Raw genomic sequence first — 12418 nt, 5'->3', positions numbered from 1 at the left:
GCATTTAAATCTTGTTTTTGTTTGTTCGTCTGTTTTAAACGTATGTTTGTCACTCATGCTGGCCTGCGGCCAACTAAGCAAGGAAATGGAGGTGCCAGGGAACGCGTTCAGTGGAGGAGCTCTGCCTGCCGCTGACCGCACAGGTGCTATAGCCGAGGAGGTGAGTGAGGAGGGCTGCTGAGGAGCACTCCTGTTGGCAGGACCGGCACCACGCCGGGGTCCACTGGGACTCTCGGGGGTGCAGCGGGGTTCGGGCGGGGCTGTCCCAGAGCCGGGATCGGGGCGATGGGCGGGGCCCTGCCAGAACTGGGCGGGACCCTGCCGGGGAGGGGCGGGGCTACGGTCAGCAGTGGGCGGGCCCCTGCCAGACGGGGGTCTGCTGGGCACCCTGGCCGCCGATAGGGGGCGCAGCTGCGCCGCACGCGCCTACCGCGTCCCTTTCCCTACTCCGCCCCGCGGAGTCCGCGGCCGCCATGGAGGTCAGCGCGGATTCGGGTCAGTCTGCTGCCCGCCGCCGCCCCTCCTTGGGACCCACCGGGGGGAGGGGAGCCGCGGGTGGAGGGGTCGGTACAGGCTCCCCGTCCGCCCCCGAGCAGCGCCGGCGGGCCGGTGCGTGTGCGCTCCAGCGGCGGGCGAGCGAGTCGCTCGGACGATGGCTCAGCTCTTTCTAAATATAAAACGGCGGTGACGGGAGGGCGGGCGCTGCCGGGCCCCGCCGCCCCTCGCGGTAGTTGGCGTCGGGAAGAGCCGCAGAGAGGAGGAGGAGGAGGAGGAGGAGGAGGAGGAGAAGAAGGAGGGGGGTAGGGGTGGGGTTGGGTTGGGAGGAGGGAGCCGGCAGCCAGCCCGGTGCCAGTGTCTGCGCCACGCCGCCAGCCGCGGAGAGGAGAGAGTGGGGCGGGGAGCAGCCGGGGCCGGGCGGCTGCGGAGCTTTTCTCACCGCCTCCCTTCCCTCCCCAGCTGGCAACATGGCTGCGGCCGCCGCGGCTGCCCAAGACGAGCTTAGTAAGTGGCCGCCGCGTCGGGGACTCCCGATCGCGGGGGATAAGGGAGGTGGGGCGGGCGCGATGCGGCGGTGCCGGGCCCGGGGCTCTCCTCGGCGGCACTCCGCTGTCACGGGGGGTGGTCCAGCTCGGCGAGGAGGCGGCGAGGCCGGCCCCGTCCCTCTGGGCAGCCATGTCGGGAAGCGGAAACTGAAGGCTGCGGCGGCAGGGGCGGCTGCTAAGGTCCCGGCCCCTCGGCGGGCAGGACGGGCTGGCTGCGGCCTGCCGGGGCCTGCGCCCTCTTCCCGCCCGTGTGACCTTGCGGGGCCGGCTCGGCGGGAGGAGGCGGTAGACGGAGCCCACGGAGGGCGGCTGCCGGAGGGGTCCGGGACGGGGAGCCGGCAGACCCCCCGTGTGGCATCGGCCACCTGCTCTCCCTGTAATCCCGTTCCCCGAAAGGGCGAGCGGCAGCTCTTGCCGCCAGCTCTTGCCCTGTTTTGTGCAGTCAGCGCCTGTTCACCTCGGAACCGCTGTAAAAACAACGTGTTCCGAAACATTAATGGATTGGCGCAGACCTCTTACGTGCTGTCAGCGCAATGCCGTGTCTGAGGGTAGGTGTGTAAGCACATCGTCAGCCTCTGCGGCTCTCGGCACATGATGGGGACAGGGTCGGAGCTGCACGCTTCTGCTGCCAGGCGCTCAGGGCAGGGGCAGCCCAGAACTGTGTTCCTCTCACCTCCAAATACTTCTTGCAGTCCAGTGCCGGAAAGAATCGACTTATCACTAGAGAAGACTATGAAATTCTAAAATAACCTTTTTTCTTTACCGTTTTTGAAAGTTATTTATTTATTTATTTCCAATAGGGCTAGTGGCAAGAGAATGTACACTATTGATCTGATAGGAAGATAATGTATGTTATAGAGTTAATAGCAAGGTAATGTATGAGTCAGCCGAGCGAGAGGGCCGTTGGTTGCCCTGAAATAGTACTTGGCAACCACCAGAGAGGAAGGGCAGAAGAAATACTTTGAGCATATTTGTGCTATTGGCTTTCAGTTCTGAGGCATTTCTGGGTGATGTGTCACTTGAGTTGTTTTGTTCTCCGTGTGCTGCTGTGTAGATGTCGTCCTCGTTCTGCTCTTTGTTAGATGTTTCTGGGTCTAGGCTGAGTGGAATAAAACATATGGCAATGGTGAAGGTGTCCTTTCTGTAGCCAGAGCCAGGATCTCTGGGTGGAGTAAGGAGGATCTTTTAGTTACACTGATCCTTGAATTGGAGGACAGGAGTGCCAAGCTATTTATTCCATTGACAACTGGGATAAATTGTAACCATGACCGTGACAACCTCACTGTTGCTTTCACCCACTCTCTCCTCTCCTCGGCACTGGCACCGGGCTGGCTGCCGGCTCCCTCCTCCCATACTTCTTTTGCCGTGTTTGTTTTACAGTGTTAACATGATTCCCCTTGGTGAAAGTTGTCAGTGTGAGATCTTTTTCTTCTAACTCCTTGACTTTCATCTCTGCGTGATCTGGCTTTCCAGCCTCCAAATCTGATCCTGAAAAAAAATCCCTCCTCAGTCCTATCCTGGTTGCTACACAGCCCGTTCTGTTAAAAGGGAAGGGCAAATGTCAGATTGAGATTCATGCTAATATTTATATTATATCATTCAGGTTATTTGACCACTGCATCCTTCAGAATTGAGGGATTCTTACTGGTTGGTTAGAAGTCCGTTCTGGAGTGAGGGGTGTATGGAGAGAATGGCTGTTTTGTTTTGTTTTGTTTTCCCTTGAACCTCGGCTGTCACTGAATAGAAAGTACTGTGGGTTTAATTAAAAAGGAAAGCTAATGGAAAAAGAATAGAAAAGGAGGGCCCCATGTGGGCCTACTGTCTTTATATATTTAAATAGTTATATTTCAGCATATTTGGAAAGAAATCTGTTCCTGTTTAGAATTATGAGTAGTTCTGAAATAACTAGAATAATTGCTACTAGACCACTTTTCCTTGCTTTATATGCACATAGCTGTAAGGAAGCTTTTGTCTGTAGCTCCAGTCAAACACAAACTCTTTTTGCTTAAACTCTTTATAAGGCTGCTTATTTTTTTAGAGAACAAACTGTTTGAACGCAGCATAAGAATGGAAACAGGACAGTTTATAAACCAATGCAAAATCTATATATTGTCGTTGAATTGAGCTGTAAGAGTTCAGATGCAAGAGAAAGGAAAATTAATCTTGATTGAGAAGTTATCCCCTTGAAGGAAGACCCTAAGCCTGAGATATTGCACATGGATTTCAGTATGCTGTTCAAGCTTTTGTGAAAGGTTCTCTATAAAATGGAGGAACAGAATGAAAAAAAGGGAATATTGCCTTTCTCCCCCAGGCCTTCCCAAGCATTTCCACTTAGGTCTTGTAAAATAACGTGGTGACAGGCCTGCTTTTACAAATGACCCCTTAAGTGATTTGGCTGTAGGCACGGGATGGGTTACTGGTAGATCCAAGAATAGCACCAGCAAATCCCGACTCTTGGCTGCTGTAATCATAGGAGATATACTTTCTCCCAGAGTCTTAATACCATTTGAACAGGAATTTGACTCCTATTTCTGTTGTGGCACAACAGATGAGAACTTTTATTTGTTCTGCCCGCAAAATAGTACAGAAACAATTGCTTAGATCTGGAGGGACTGAGGGGAGTGTTTGAGTTTTTGCTTTAGCAAAGACCTCTCCCCAGTTGTACCCATGCCATCCAGGCAGTGAAGTTGAAATGCTTCTGTGTTCAGTATTTGGTGTATGTCCCTTTGAAGAAAATACCATGGCTGCTGCTGTAAAGTAATGGTTCTGCAGAGTTCAGGCAATGTGGGAGGGTTTTTTTATTTGGTTGGTTTACTGAAGCAGAGCTATAGGTTTAATATAGCATTCCCACTAAACAGATCCTTTTCAGGAAAGTGAAGATAAATTTTGTGCATAAAGTCAGAATTTTCCCATCACACATTGTGCTCTGTGTTTCAGAGGACTCAGGCTCTCTTTTTGGTTCCTGTGGTGTTTTTGTGGTAGTAGTTAAATTGTGAAATAGAGTTACCTTGACATATCCTAGCCCTAGTAGTTCCTTGAGTCAGTTTTTATAAGAAGGGTGTGCTCTACTTGATACCGAGCAACTTGAATGTACATTGCTGAGGGGTCTGTGCAGAACAGCTGATGTGCTGTACATGGTATCTATGAGTGCCAGAGGGAGCTAATTCTTCATCTTGTGTAAGGATAAGGAGGAGAACCTGGACACATGAAATGGAATTGCCCTTAGCTGAACCAAGAGGAGATTGCTTTGTTAAAAAGATGGATAAACAGTGAGCTAGCTACCTCGGTAAGACCAAGCATTCAGTGAGTTAACTTCTCAATTTTAATTCTGATCTTAATTAAGAAAAAAAAAAAAAGAAAAAAGGAGAAGAGAAAGGTCGGCAATACCAGAAGAAGAACATAAAGCTGTTAATTTATTTGCTTCATCCTTTCCCTGAGTTGGTCCCTTTGGCAGGCTGTTGCATAGCAGAAGAGGAAGAAGGGATGAGTTTCACTGAGCAGGCTGGGGCTTTTCTCTTGGCTTAGGAGGCTAAGTTCAGACATCAGTTCTGAAGTAGCAAGACTTAGAAATAACTCTGACCTATGACAAGTGTTAAAGGATTTGGGAGTTTATAAAGCACAAGTTAAAGCATTACTGCTAATGAGACTTTCTTGTATAATTCGTACAGGTTGTCTGTGTTTATAAATCTGTTCCTTTCCTTCTTGTATGAGGTGTGGTCCTAATTGCTGATCCTCCCTGTAGCCTTAAGCAGAGACTGGAAAGAACCAGAATTGAAACATGCATTTTCTCACAGATAGGTAACTGCATTGCCATGGTAACTTGGGATTTCAGATTCCAAATACACTGTGTCTGTTGACACAAATTGGACACTGCTGCTGGAAACAGAGATCCAGAGATAAATCTTGCTTTCCTGCCACTTTGGTTCTTTTACATATGGTGAAAGGGAGCATTTCTTCATATGTAGTGCCAAGTTTTAAAATCTCTGTATTTATGTTTATCCTCTTAGAACTTTTTGTTTGTTTGTTGTTTTTGGGTTTTTTTGTTGTTGTTAAGAAAATGGCACAAAAATGTAATGTTGTGTGAAAATACTGCACAGAAGCATGGAAAAAAAATCATGATTGTGCCAAAATATGTGAAAATCTGTTAACACATTTTGTGTGTACTTAATTGTATATATTTAAAAAATAAAACTACATGTTAATTTTTGTGTTCATGCCGTTCATTCTTGATTGTGCTGCTTTTTTTTTTTTCCAATCCATACTAAAATGTTGACTGTCATAGATGTGTTATTAAGACTAATTAATAAATCAGATATGAGTTCTTAGGTGCTTTCTAGTATAACGGGCAAGTCTGACAGGGACTATGGTTGGCACAGAACTCATAAGCAGATTCTGAGTGCCAGCACAATCATCTTTCAGGAAGTTGCTTCCAGCCTTCATGTTTGTAAAGGAAAACTTGCAAGAGTATCTCAAGAATAATGAATTCAGTTATGTGCTGAAGGGTAGTAGTGATTTAATCTTGGTTTGTTCCTTCCAATCCTATCTGGCAGAAGGGGGAACTCTGCATAGTGGAGTCCATCTGGAAGGCTTGTGGTGATCCCAGGAGTGCATTTCTCTTTTCCATTGCTTCTGATATGTGGGTTTGTCATTGGGCGTGGGGTTCTCCACTTCTTTCCCAGTAAAGTATTCTTCCTTTTTCCCTTTCTCTCCTTTCACTTTGACTTTCTCACCAATGTAAATAATATAATGACAGTGTTTTGGGTTCCTTTTTTTGTAATTCTCTGCACTGCATTAGCAGTTGGTCCTGTGCTTCTGGCAGTGTGTTCGTCCCCCAGCACCACGTTCACCAGAGCTGAACTGTAGTAGAATGGTAGGGATGTAACTTTATAAACATACAATTAGCTGATGCACAGGGTGATATACGTGGGAGTCAATATCAAGGGAATTCTGCAGTCCTAAATTTGAGATGAAGGTTTACTGTGAGGCTGAGGAAGGAAAAGCCTTTATAAAATCTCAAACATTCTAAGTATTGGATTTTTAGATAAGGATAAAGCTATATTACACTAAATGTAATCCCTCCATTAGTGCCTTCTTCCCAGCCTTCTAGAAAATTTTAAGAAGTATCTTTAAATCTACTAGTAAACTTTATAAAGCAAAAATTATAGGAGGTATATCATTGCATGGGCTGCATTTTGAGATCAGTGTTTGCTGTCAAGGGTAAAGACTGAGATGTGTAAAACTTTCTAAGTAAAATTCAGTACTCTTACTGTCAGGCTGTGATAAGATGACTGTAGTAGTTAACTTCAGTTGCTAATGCTTATCCAAAATGATTTATGTCATCTTTTTTTTTCTATGGCATGTAGCAAAGCAAGTTAAACCTCTTGCTTCACTTATTATTCTTTATATAAGGTTATTATTCTTATATAACCTAGTGGTGTCTCTCTGAAATTACAATAGTGTAGTTTTACCATCAGTAGTAGGGCCTGTAAAAATAGATAGAGATTTTTGCTTCATTCTTAAAAACTTGTGAGATGGGCTGGGCACAAACCCTTTGTCTTGTTTGATGTCTTATGCACAGTGGTCTGCTTGCTGATGCAGGCTGCACAGGCAGGCTGGGTGAAGGTTGTGAGAAGACATCAGGCAGAGAGGAGAGTGAGCTTGCCCTATGCCAGCCATTTGGTCTGCAGCACGCATATACTCCCAGATATTGCATCCTCAGCTCCTCTCCTGAACCATTCTTTGTGATGCTTTGTATCTCCAGGGGTTATGTTTTCCCACAATGAATACTTACAGCCTTGGAGATGGTGTTAATTGTTAGTAGAACAAAAACGGGAGGAAAGGGTTGATGTGCAATACTTGGGAGGGTTTGTAGCTCTTTGTTTTCCTGTCCCATTGTTATGGATGCCGCCTGCATTGGAGAGGGCTTTGATAAACTCCTCACCATTTTCTTAACTGAAGCAAGGCATGAATCTCCTTGAATTTGCTGCAAAGTCCTGTCATGCTGTGGGTAAGAGGAGGATTCTGGAGTCCGGTATCAAGCAGCAGGGATATGGGAGGAGTAATAGATGTATCTCACCTGCAGCATAAACAAGGGATAGCATTATTTTTCCTGATAACTAATAGTCCTGATAACTATTCTGCAATTCTAGTAGCTACTTCTAGCAACAGAATAATGGAGGAAGCAGGAAATATGGATTCTATGCTTGTGATTCAGTGCATTGCTGAACTGCTCCTGTAGGCACATACAGACTGGTTTCTGTTTTTCAGAAGGTGTGTGTAGTCCAGTGACTGCAGCATATGGCTTTACCAACAGCTAAATTCGGCTTTTGTTACACTTGATTTTGATCTGTTGCTCTGTGAAGGAACGTGTGGGTGAGGTTGCTCAACTGGCTTGCTTGAGGATGGTGGGTCTGCAGTGAGCTCCTGGAGTTCCAGGTCATGATGCAAAAAACTTCATTATTTCATTTATTGCTTGTCTTCTTCCAGCAGTTTGGCATAGGCAGTCCCATAGTGCTGGTGGATTTGTGAGACACCATGGAGGTCTTGAAGGAGATGACTATTAATGGGCAAGTGTGACATGTGAAAGAAGTGAAAAGAGAAATCATTAGGATTAAAAATTATAGTAACTAGACTATGCAATAAATATAATGAAATCATTGACTGATTAGCAGCCTGATTGTTCCATGAAATCTGTCTGATACAAGAGATTGACTCTCCTGTCAGTTTGCACTGTAGGTGCTGCAGAGTTTCATCTTATAATTTCCTTGGCAGTAAAATTTCATAGTTCTCTGTCTTTTCAGTTGCCTGTCATATTTGCTTAGCAGAAAATAGAATGCTAGAAAGGATATGTTTATGTTTAATCTGCAGGTGGCAGAGGAGGGATGATGATGTGAAGGCTCTTTGAGCAAGGATAACAGAGTTTAAAAATAGGACAGTGAAGTTTTCTGCATCTACATCATTACAGGCTTCCTGAAAACAGATGTATTTGCATTTCAACATCTATTTTGTTCATTAAGTTTCAACTATATCCAGTCACCTCAGTCTCTACCTCTGCCCTACCAGTTTTTTTTGTTTTTTTTTTTTCCTCTGTAGTCCTTTACAGTGAGCTCAGTGATCCTCTTCCACTGGAGGAGAGTTCTTGGTCTCCCCCTAAGCTCAGTTTGTAACAGTTTGCCTTGTATTAGTCTTTGGAGCAATGTTTTTTTCTTTTTAGGGTATCCAAAGACCTTCAAAAGCTCTTGGTCTCCTTCTGCTTGTGTATCTGGCTTCAGTGATGCAGTATGGAGAAGAGGTGGACCTGGTCTGGTTCACAAACAGTGTTCTAAGCCTGGTTGCTTGGAATGCTGCTATGCTCTGGAGGTTTTGGTATGCTTCTAGTTTAGCTGTTGAGGTAGCTGCATCTTGGCACTTAAAGTAGGGACTTTACCATTCTTTGTATTAAGACAGATGGTCCTCAGCCCTTGTGCTGACAGAAGTTTTTGGTTTCCTTGAAATTCCATCTGTTTTCGTGAAATTATCTTATAGTAGATTCATATATTGGTTTGGGATGGAAGGGACCTTCACAGGCAGGGACACCTCCCATTAGATTGTGTTGCTTCAAGCTCTTTCCAACCTGGTCTTGAACACTTTCAGTGGAGGGTGAAGCCACAGCCTCCCGGGGCAGCTTGTTCCAGTGTCTCATCACCCTCACAGTAAAGAATTTCTTCTATGGTCTACCCTAAATCTACCCTCTTCCAGTTTAAAACTGTTACCCATGCCCTTGTTAAAAAAGGAACATGTTTTTCACTTTGTAGCTTCTGTCTTTTACTTTCAGGTGTGCTGCCTGATTATTAGTACCCAGCTGCCATAGAGTGGCTTGCACAAAGTTTATAACTAATGCTTTGCCTGGACTCTTTCCTCTCTGCTGTACTAACTGTAGTTGGTCTTGGGTTCTGTTGTATGTTCTTGTTGGTTAAAATAACAACAAGAATTGGCCAGGATTTTTTTCCCTCTAGTTCAGCTACTGCAGATACAGAACATGATGATCTGAATGCAGAGCATAGCAAGCATACTTTCAAAAGTTGTTCCCTACACAGTCACACACCTTTGCTTTCAAAAGTGAAAGGACAGGAAATGACTTGGAGATGCCAGTCTTCCATTTCACCTACGAAAAATTTCTAGTCTCTATATGAAACAATGTGATGCAAAGGAAATGTCATCTACTTCTGTCTTTGATAGGAATGGTGTCCATGTAGGCGTGAAAGCTAGTTCTGGAAGCTGTGAGGCTGGTTTCTGCCTTGAACAGTTTGCTCAGTTGGCATTAAAAATAGAAGATGGATCTCTGTTGACCGCTGTTGAGATAGAAGCACTTGAAGAAATGTGCAGAATTTTTTACAAGCCCACTATGTTCAGCAAAAGTTGTTTTCTTCCAACAGCAATTTTGAGTTTCAGCCAATTTGACTTTTTTTTTTTTTTAATATGTTATTATTTTAAATTGCAGATCAGCTTGAACGTGTGTTCTTGCGTCTTGGCCATGCAGAAACAGACGAGCAGTTACAGAACATTATTTCCAAATTCCTACCCCCTGTTCTCCTCAAGCTGTCCAGCACACAGGAAGGAGTTCGTAAAAAGGTAAGGGTCCAATATACTATAATGGTATGTTTTCACTGTCAGGGAGAAAAAAAATACCCCTGGTGTATCATGATATAGTACGCTTGCATGTTCACTGTTGAGAACTTTATTCTTTGAGGAAGAGTTTCTGTGAACATGATAAAGAATGGGTTTCTTACAACAGTTAAAACTTAAATAGAACAGTGATTCTTGTATCAGCAAAGTGTTTTGTAGATGTGTGGCTCTTGCTGGTGTATGGAGGCTGCATTTGTTTCTACTTGAGGGCAGCTAGCTATGAGTTAGCCTGAGACCAAGACTTAGTGCCATAGTGGCAGTTGCTGTGGCTTGCAGGGTAGGTCTGTTGTGCAACCACCTGACTCATGGCATATGTGATGTGAGCTTGCTTCTAGTGTAAAAGACAGTTAAGACCTACTCATTAGTGTCATTTGCTTGTCTGATAACAGGAGTAGGAGCAAGGACTGAACAATTTTGAAGATGGAATTTGATTCTGATCTGGAGGAATTCAGTACCCTGGTATAGAATTCAGTCAGGTAGATATTAAATTCCAGCCCCCCAAACTGTTACAATCTTTGTCTGGTTACCTGCCTAGGAACAAGGACCAAGCAGCTTTGGAGATGGAATTTAATGTGTACCTGGGTAATTCAGTTCACTGTTGTTAGGTTAAGTTCATCTGCACACCTGTGAAGGAGTACAGGGAGATAACAGCAAGTGCAGAACCAGCACTGCCCCAGCTGCTCCCTGGTGCATTATAGGATCCATCAACCCATCAAAAGCCCATCTCCACAAGCCCAGGGGTAGAGGACACAGTGGGATGCAGGGGAAGATAATGTTGCAATTGCACAAGCCTTCTATTGGGATGCTTAGTGGAGGAAGCAGTGGTATGGAAAGACATGGACCTAGGTGATATGGGGAGGAACTAATGTGGATCTCTGTCTGTGGAACCCACTGGTGAATGTGTGACTCTCCTGCTTAGACCTGGGGGTATGGAGCTGCAGCAGCCTCCCCTCTGCTGATCTGATGGGCCTGGCCCTAGTTCCTGTGCACTATGCACTGGTTATTTCTTCTGTTCAGTGACCAGGAAAGGACCAACCAGTGTTAAAGATGAAATTGAATAGGAACATGAAGGAATTGAGTGATGTAGCTGCCTTCTGTAGCAGGGAGGTGACCTCTGTTTAGTAGCCTATTTTTTTTCCCAGGCCTGTGTTCTTGCACAAATCTTGTGCAGCAGCAGTCTGGGATGGTGTGAGGGGATTGCTAAACCTAATGTTAATGACAGAAGAGATCTGACCTGCTCTGGGTCCAGGCAGAGGAACACCTGCTTGTGTTTCCTGTTCTGCCAGGAGGATGTCACCAGAAGAGGCAAATGGGGCAACAGCAGCTGAATATAAAAGATTGTGAGCAGCTGGATAAGAAAGCAAAGGATGAATTCTTGGTCCTGCAGCTGTTCATCAGAAGAAGCTGCCTGGTGATTGAGGTGGACCAGGACCTTTCTGAGCAAAGTGGAGATGGACTGCTGGAGAGTAGTGTTAGAAAAGAAGCCTTTTACAATCCCTTCTATGTCTTTTATAAGTAGGGAAATAGTCATGGCTTCACTTGGTTTATGAGTAGATAGTCTGCAAGTAACTGTAACACAAGTTTTTCTAAAAGTTCTGCACAAAACAGGTCCCTGGCTGTGATTACATGAAAGTAGATCCATAGATGTGAAGACATTCTACTGTGCTGAAGGACAGGTATCAGAGAGTTCTTATGAATACCTGCTCATCATGTGCACTTGAAGCTCTGAAGAAAAGCATCCAACTAGCTAGTGAAATTTCTTTTGTTATTTTATATGATACTAGTCCATAAACTGGAATTGTTTTCTGATTTTTTAATTTTTTAAAAATTCTTTTTAATTTTAGAAGGGGTGTCAAAATCACACAGCATGCTTATGGTATGTTATAGTTTTTGTGTTATAATGAATAGTTAAATAAAGCTCATTTCTCCATCATCTGTCTCTGTGTTTAAACTAGATTTTTATTTATACAAGATGATTATTATATTCTAAACCATTACATCAATTTACTGTATTACTTAGTATTCATTAAATATGTTTCAGTCAAGGAAATGACCCTGAATTCATCTCTTGCCTTATCAGTGAAGGGCAGTTAAATCTTTGGTATTGTTTTGATAATAAATTTGAAGTATAACAAGAAGGCTCAGTATGTGTTTGGGTTTTTTTGTTTGTTTGTTTAATATTTTTTACATAGCAAAATAATTTATCAGTGAGGCAGAGAGAGGGGGTAGACTTTCATTCTAATTAGCATCAGTGAAGATTTACTGTGGGGTGTGTATAAGCTGCAGATAAATCTGTTCAATGGACGCATTGCCTTTACCTGTTACACCAGAAATGAGATTTCAGTTTTCTGCTTGCTCTTACTTTGCTGTTAATATGATGGGAAGATGTCCTAAGAAGTCTGATGGTTATGATTTTTAAACACAAATACCTAGCTTTGCAATGCTAATTTTGCCTGGTGGACAGCAAAGAATGTGGCTGTTGTTCAATGCCAGCTTCAAAATCATGTTAAGGCAATGTAAGTAAAAGGAAAGCATGTGTTTTTTCAAATGAGCACTTAGGCCATTGGCAAGCTAATTTAATAAAGGCTATTAAATAGAACGAAAAGAGAGGACAAACTCTTCAACCAGTGACTGACTATAGGCAGTAACAAAACTGCCATCTCATCTTCTGTCTCTCTCTTGCAAATGCGTAGTGTTTGAAATAAAGCAAA

General features: G+C 44.2%; 1 protein-coding gene across 4 annotated transcripts in view; it reads left to right on the top strand.

The window, feature by feature from the left end:
* The first annotated feature begins 421 nt into the window (after positions 1–421).
* Positions 422–12418, top strand: part of ECPAS (Ecm29 proteasome adaptor and scaffold) — a 63752-nt gene continuing 51755 nt past the window's right edge. For 2 of the 4 annotated variants that reach the window (XM_030467748.1, XM_030467747.1), the window contains exons 1-2: positions 422–495; positions 9523–9653. In XM_030467748.1, coding sequence (XP_030323608.1) covers positions 474–495; positions 9523–9653 — 153 coding nt within the window. In that variant the 5' untranslated portion in view covers positions 422–473. Of the gene's footprint in view, positions 496–828; positions 1003–9522; positions 9654–12418 lie in introns of those variants that run through there. The other 2 variants (XM_030467746.1, XM_030467745.1) reach the window with 2 other exon arrangements.

The sequence above is a fragment of the Calypte anna genome, chromosome Z (genome assembly GCF_003957555.1).
Source record: "Calypte anna isolate BGI_N300 chromosome Z, bCalAnn1_v1.p, whole genome shotgun sequence".
In the NCBI taxonomy this organism is placed as follows: Eukaryota; Metazoa; Chordata; class Aves; order Apodiformes; family Trochilidae; genus Calypte; species Calypte anna.
This window is presented reverse-complemented; position numbering and strand designations above follow the sequence as displayed.